The sequence below is a fragment of the Durio zibethinus genome, chromosome 2 (assembly GCF_047325235.1).
Source record: "Durio zibethinus cultivar Kanyao isolate XHJ-2024 chromosome 2, ASM4732523v1, whole genome shotgun sequence".
NCBI lineage: Eukaryota > Viridiplantae > Streptophyta > Magnoliopsida > Malvales > Malvaceae > Durio > Durio zibethinus.
This window is the reverse complement of record NC_143163.1, coordinates 14,339,265-14,347,092: the sequence shown is the minus strand read 5'-3', so window position 1 is coordinate 14,347,092 and position 7,828 is coordinate 14,339,265. Positions and strand designations below refer to the sequence as shown.

Here is a 7,828-nt window from a genome sequence, read left to right as displayed (position 1 = left end):
TTGGAACAATTAAAAAAACATTCAGTAAAAATTCTGTTAGAACTGTTTAAAAAATGATTTTGAAATTGATATGGTAGAAAAAAAACAACAATGAAGCTGAAATCCGAATCCTTCTTTTTCTTTTATTTATTTTTTTATCATGTTATTTTTTGTTAAATATAATCCACATAATCAAATTTTTATTTTTATTTTATTTTTTATTTCATCATTTTTTTTTTCAGTTAGCTTTGGCTTTTTTTCTCATTTTTTATTTAATTTTTTAAATTATAAGAAAGTTTCCAACATAATTTTCTATTGAATATTTTTAATTGCTTCAAAATTTGATGTGAGATGATAAATTTGCTCTAAAATAAAAACCATAGTGATAAATTGCATCAATAGATTAAAAGCACAACTCACATAAAAGGTATATTGGTAAATTTATATCTTGTCTTAAAAAATATTAGGAAAGACAAGCTTATAATAATGGCAAAGAGAAGTTTTAGAACTTTGAGCTCTTAAATTTAAATCTTATATACGTGAATTTGATTATTTAGTTAAATTATAATTTATTAATTGATTATTTAGTGATGTAATTTAATTATAATATAATAATTAATGATTCAATTAATTACATAGATGTAATATTTTATTATAAATATAACTTCAAAAAAAAAAACCTATAACTCTAAAAAAAAAAAGAAAAGAAAAAGATATATCGAAAAATAAAATCTTGATTCTCATACGGTGACAAACATATAATAAATTAAATGTGGAAGATAAAAATCATAGATAACTCAATAAATTCATAAACTATAAAAAATTGACTTGGTATAATAATGTTTTGTGATTTTTCATTTTTCTTATAATTTTAATTAAATTAAATGGATAGTATATGAAAAAAAGTCAAAATTCATACAGTAGCGTTTTGTGGTTTTTCGTCTTACTATCATTTTAATAAAGTGGTAAAAATTTGGAGGTTTTTTATAAATGTGCTAACTTTTCATATTTTACCTTTTTATTAATATTAATTTATTGAAAACAATTAATACTTGCAATCATTGATATTAATATAATTATTTGTTTATTTAAATTAATTTTGAGTTCTTTTTTATTGGACCAAATGCAATAGTTTTAGGTATAATTTTAATTTTTTATTATTGTTGCTTAATTTAATTTGTTATCATTGGTTGATTTAAATCTATGAAATTACTTTAAAAATAATGAATAAAATGACAGAAATTTTAATTAAACAAGTTGAGTAATAAAATGTAATTATTTAAGATAAATCTCTTAAAATAGAAATTTAAAAAGAGTTAGAAGTAGTAATTTTTAAAGTATTCTAATTTAAAAATGATTATAAAACATTACCAAAATTATTTTCATAAAGAAATTATTTTAATAAATAATAAATCTCATTGAATATTTATGATTTCATTTGAAATATATATACACACTATCAATTAATTAATTAGTATTATTTTTATATTAAAATAATCATAAATATATAATAACAAAATATATGTCATAGCCTCCTAGGTACAAAAAATATTTGGTGTTGGATGTGTCCACTCTTGCCTTCCAAACAAGTCCAGGAAAACAAAGCACGACCACTGCTAAAAAAACGAAAAGGTAAACTTGACATATTCATCGGGTTGTCAGTTTAGCTCTTTTGCTTCTGGTCGTCACACCAACATTTGACGTTGCATTACTTGATTTTTTCCGCTTCTTAGTCTGCTTTAATTTTCTCTCTGCTGCACTAGTTTGCTGCCCTCTATTTTCAGGTTTAACAGAACCACCTTTGGTACCTTGCTCAACATCAGGCGGCTCAAGCAATGGCCTTGCTTGACAAGATGAGTTGCCGTTAAGAGCACTCGCACTCTTAAACTTGTCTGTTCGCTGGGGTTTAACTTCCATACCAGATTTCAAATTATTATGATTATTTGCACTAGACATTTCAATATCATCAGCAGCTGCATCTGTTTCTTCATGCCTGCTATCAACTTCTTTACTGGATTCATCAGACTGTTCCTCCCCTACATTTCCGTGTTGTAGTGACTCTATCACTGTCATTAGTTCCCTGTTAACCTGCCATGAGAACAGATGTCATCAGGAGAAATTTATGGCCGCAATTTAGTATTGGAATAGAAGAACGAAGCTAGCATTATTCAATATGTTTATATTGCAGTACTCAATTCTATTAGATCCATTAACCAAACTTCTTAAATATTTATAAATATTATATATTATTAAAATAAAAAGTGTCTTGAGAAAGGAGCTCCCCTTAGAACACTTCGGCATAGATGAAATTCACATGTTACGTGTGCTATGCTCTCTAATATATCAAGACTACACCTGACACAGCCTCTAATACCTGAGGATTCTGAAGAAATTCAGCTAGATCATTTGAACAGGAAGGGCATTTCATTATGTTCTTCTGTGCTCGAAGTGTTCTCCTGCCTTCACATGTCCTCTGTCTGGTGAAACTTTGACCAGCAAAAGCACCCTCTAAACATGCTTTGCAAAAATTGTGAGCACAAGGCGTTGTAAGTGGTGAAGTCATCACATCGCTACAGATTTGGCAGCTAAACTCTACATGGCCAAGCACCCATCAGCATGAGTAGCTTCATTAGTAATATTTATTCGATATCATAAAAGTAAAAGAATCATATGATATTGAGATGAACATAACAGAAAATGCTTGTAACTATGGAAATGATTAGAACTAAACCTTTGAGAAGTTTTTCTCTAGCAGACAAAGTTCTTTTAGCTCTCCTCCTTTTCTTCCCTGATACAATATTTCCATCATCCATTTGTTTTCTACTACAAGGAGGAGGGTTCTTCCACATCCAGCAACCTTCGACCTCCTGAGAAGCAGAAGTGAACATCTGAGGACATTTAAATATATAGCTAGGAACCTGACAGAATTCTCAATAACAAAAGGCAGAATTATGATTAAATTGTAAACCGATTATGAGTCAAACTTTTAAGCCAAGGTACAAATTCCTCAAAGGTACAATCTACTTTGTTGGATCCAAACAGTGAAACCAGGATTTTTTTTGGAAAAGAAAGACCCCTTGAACACGTGAAATAACACAGCATTAGCTTACATCATAGTCCCAGGATGGAGATCCCTTCCTTTCAGTTATATCAATTGCATTCTTCAACTCCTTGATGGCAGGAAGAGGCCTTGGTTGGTCTCCATGAATATCGCTGCAGATTCATTGGAGGCATCATTATGCACATACAGCAACACTCTTAGAGGAAAAGAGACATGGAGATGGGCAACAGACCTTGTCCACGGGGCAGGATCATTGTCACATCTAACAAAAAGATATCTACATACCTTATAACCCTAACAGAACCAATATATTGAGCAAACATAGTTAGCAATAGCAAGACTCTAGTTAGTGGGACATAACCAAATTAATCATAGTACCTGTATTCCATTTTTACGCCAGCATTTCTCAATTCTATAAACTCCATCATAACGAACCCCTGCTTCTGGGGCATAAGAAGAACGCTTTTCCTTGTGGGATCTGCCCAAGAAAAGCAAAAATAATTGTAAATAAAAGAAAATGTTCAATGTCCACCAACTTCTTGATTCTAAATTCTGGATTATATGAGCAACAGTGCAGACCAAACAAGGACACAACTTGCAAGACATCAATTTGCAAAATTCATCCACAAAAAGGTCAAGGAATCCAGGGGGACAATAGACAAGTTGAGGAAAAACAAAAATAAACCTCACATGCCATGATGCATCAAGGAGACATTGCTAAATTTAATTATCTTGAAAAATCTATGCCTTTACAGAAAATCATTGCTTTCACTAGGTTGATTTATCAACATATATTTCTAGAATTTTCAACACATTGACTACATTCATTCATATAAAATAGTTTAACCGGATTTATCCATTTTAATATCTTAGAATTCATTGAAAACATATCTTACATCTCAGTTCATAACTGATTATTTTCTCTAACTTTGATTCACACTCCTAAAAGGCTAAAACATAATGCCAGTCACAACAAGGATCTAGGTAAAGAACCACTAGATTTGTACTTCTCATCTAACCATGAGGAGAAAAGAATAAAATGAGAATATGCTCTGCATGTGAGGGAATTAATACAGGAACAAAAACTATTAATATTTAGGTGTGAGGATATGCTAGAAATTAGAATGCTTCTGGGTAAGGATAAAGTTTATCAGCAGAACCTACCTTACTACTCGGACAGGGTAGCCCTTACGACAACTTAGTCGCAGTGCTTCATTCAACTTCTCAAACTTCTGATCAAAGGACTGTGCCTTATTTGTGCGCTTATTGCCACTAAGGTCCCTTCCTCCACTGTATACCACAGCAATAATATAATAAAGAATATCCAAATACAATGATAAATGCAAGATGGAAGCAAATTAGCTAGATGGCAAACAGCAATAAATACCTCCCTGTGTAAAGGAACCATTCACCATGGTCCTCGTCATCAATATATCCTCCAGAAAGGGCCACTGACTGTGCACCATACTTTGACTGACCAGCAATCCCTGCTACATGAGGAAGGTGAGCACCCCATTGCCTGCATTCCATCCTATCCTGCCAGGTCTCACCTACCAACACACCCTGCTTTCTCTGAGGATCATTTTCTGCTAGAATTGGCCCGAAGTGATCAGGAGGTACAGTGACAAAGATCTTTCCACTACAAGCATTGGCCTTTCCAGGTTTTTTAGCTCGCTCAGTGGTGTAAGCCTTATCTGGCCGGTTTTGATTGTGGACAAAATGGTATACTTTTGGTGCTCCCCCTGTAATGTTGGATTTTTCCATCTTTGCCATTCGAATAGCAATGACCAGTGCAGAGTTAATTCGAGGTTGGCTAGCCACTGTTGAAGGAATCTGATTGCGACAATTTGCACATGTGCGCTTTCCTTGCGCAACCCATTTCTGAAAACACTTCAGGCAGAAGTTGTGGCCACATGGTGTCTATAACAAGGAAAGAGAGTGTCATAAGCAAATGCCAAACAGCAATAGTTAAGAGTAGACTCAGCCTATTTTTACCAGCAGGCTATACACACACTAAGGAAAACCATTTTCAGTTATGAACTGGTTCATAACCATCCACTCTTTAGTGCCCTTTCCACCAGCATCCCATAGAGAAATTAGATGACAAGCAATTCAAAGAGCAGTAACTAAACAGGTTTCACTGCAAACTTGTACTTATTTAGGCTTCGTTTGGTTGATACTTATACTTTTAGCCTTTTGCTTTTCTCAATATAAAGTAAGATGCAAAAAATAAAAAATGAACTCAAAACACGAGACAAATAGCAAAAAGCAAAAACACAAACCAAAGGGAACCTAAACATATAATCCAATCTAGTAGGCTTGTCTCCCTTAGCAATAGTATTAGGAAAAAGCATAATAATATAGTAATTTGGAGTTCATTTCCAAATAAATTGAAGGTGTAAGTGACACGAAAAAGAGGGGAAGAAAAAGCTGAAATTATGCAGGTAACTTCTTGTTTTTGTTTTTGCATTCTAGCAAGAAAAACAAAATAATAAGCACAAAGCACCCATTAATCATTGTTCAACATTTCGATTCTTGTAATTGCCATTAAGAATAAGATAACAGAAAAACAGAGCAAGAAATTATGTTCAAACCGTACAGAGTTAAAGCTTTCTTTACTTTAACTACAACCACTAATTAAAATGTCAAAAGGCGAAAAAGCAAAACGAAATTAGTATCGTCATTATAGCTAAAAAGGATATGAGTGCAATCATTTTGTCAGAACCTTTTCTTAGCCTCCACTCGAAACTATCCTGTTTTGCTTGTGAACTGAACTGTTGTAAAAAAATGAGTCGTTTACTTTTTTTTTTTTTATCATTAACTAGCTTAACATAACAAGGGAAAATTATCAATGCATCAAATTTAGAATCAATGAGCATAAAGAAAATCTATTTGTTAAAAGATACTGAGCTTACCGTTACAGGCCTCTCCGGTAATTGCATGCAAATTGAACAGTTAATATTTCCATCAAGGATGGCAAGGACATCGTTATCGCCGTTGATTCCCTCCTTGTTTTTCACGTTTTCACCGTCGTCGTCCGACAATCGAGCTCCGCCACCGCTGACTAGCTCCTGCCTCCTCCTGGCTTTCTCCAACTCATTTAGCGAATCATCCGACTCGATTGCCCTTATCGCCACGACGAGTTTGTCGGAGCTTCCAATTTTCCCGGCGATCGAGGGAGGAAGAGGAAGATGAGGATGATCCGCGAGGGAGCAATCAGGGCAATCCCAAAAGAGGGCGTCGGCAAGGATTTGGGGGCAAGAAGAGGAGGGGAGGCAAGTGACGTGCCATGGAGTGGCACATGTCCTGCACGTGAACGTATCGTCCGGCGACGGCTTCTTCTTGCAGATCATGCAAGTGCCGTCTCCATTGCAAGGGAGCTGACTAACGTGCGCCATCAGAGAAAAAAGGGAAAATTGTAAAAAATAAAGAAACGAAGATCGCGGTCCTTGTCCGATGAGGAGTGGACGACGGGGATGGTTTTCTTTTCTTGTTTCGAGAAAAAAGAGGGAGTGAAATCGGGTCAAAATGGGGATTTTCTTTAGAGAGGAGAGAAGGAGGCGCGGCTTTTTAATGAAATTTTTGTGGGGAATAATGTTTGAAATTTTCGATTTCCCTCTTCCCTTTTGCTCCTATATATGGCAATTTTTTTTTTGGCTATTTTTCAGCACGGTCTGCTCTCTTATTTACTACTCACTGTAATGTCAAATCTTTTTTATTTAGCATTATATGATTAGGTTTGTCGTATAAATTGATGAATAAAATAATATAATAATTATTTTATATTATATTTAATTTGTATTTGATTTAAAAAGAATAATATTATTAAAAATTATTATTCTCTTGATATAAAATTATACAATTTTTTTAAAATAAAGATAATTATTTTTAATTTATTAAATTAAATTTATATGTCATATTATATATTTAAAAGTTACATTAATAATTTAAATTATATAAATTTTGAAAAAAATATAATTTTAATTAATAAATAAATTATTTTATCTTAATTTTTACATATATAAAAAATAAGATAAAATGATGTTGTTTAATCTAATTTTATTCATAATATTATTTTATATTATTTTTTCATAATATTATATACTAAACATAATTTATATTTAAAAAAAAAAAAGGTATCACTACATTTTTTTATAATGCATAATAATTTAAATGTTTATAAACTGAAGTTCATTGAACCCAATCGATTGACTTTTATAAATGTTATGTCTAAACCCAATTGGCTCCATCTAAATAAATCTATTTAAATCCCATCAAAAATAATGTTTACGTGTTAAAATTTTACTTTATATTATCATTTTAATGTTTTAGATACATTTTATAATTAAATAAAAATTATTTTTATATTTTGAATGAATTCAATAAAAATTTGAAAATTCATGTTTAAAGTTCAAACCATGAACAAGTATAATAACAAAGGGCCCATAACATAGGAGTGAGCAAAAGTCGGTTTGAACCGATTATACCAATCGAAATCGAGTGAATTCAGTTAAATCAATTCAGTTTATTCGGTTTTAGTTATAATCGATTTTTTAAATCAATTAAATTGATTAATTCGGTCAATTTTTTATTTTTAAAATTGATAACCGAATAATCGGGTTTTTAATAAGTAAAAGTAAAAAAAATTTAGATAAATATATTTATTTATTTATTTCTTGTAAAATATTGTTGAAATTATTAAATTCTTTAGTCATTTAGTTTGAATGATACTTGAGTTTGAATTTTATTGAATTGAATTTATGGTTAAATAATTATTCATAATAAAAA

General features: G+C 31.7%; 1 protein-coding gene across 1 annotated transcript; it reads right to left on the bottom strand.

Annotated features, from left to right (window-relative positions):
- Positions 1-1,442: 1,442 nt before the first annotated feature.
- LOC111309324 (E3 ubiquitin-protein ligase ORTHRUS 2-like) lies at positions 1,443-6,596 on the bottom strand. The gene is made up of 9 exons (XM_022908400.2): positions 5,956-6,596; positions 4,428-4,960; positions 4,205-4,330; positions 3,419-3,518; positions 3,273-3,334; positions 3,090-3,192; positions 2,711-2,846; positions 2,354-2,571; positions 1,443-2,067 (listed from the first exon to the last, which is right to left on the bottom strand). The coding sequence occupies exons 1-9, from the start codon at positions 6,436-6,438 to the stop codon at positions 1,627-1,629; spliced, it is 2,202 nt and encodes a 733-aa protein (XP_022764135.2). The 5' UTR covers positions 6,439-6,596; the 3' UTR covers positions 1,443-1,626.
- Between the last annotated feature and the right edge of the window lie 1,232 nt (positions 6,597-7,828).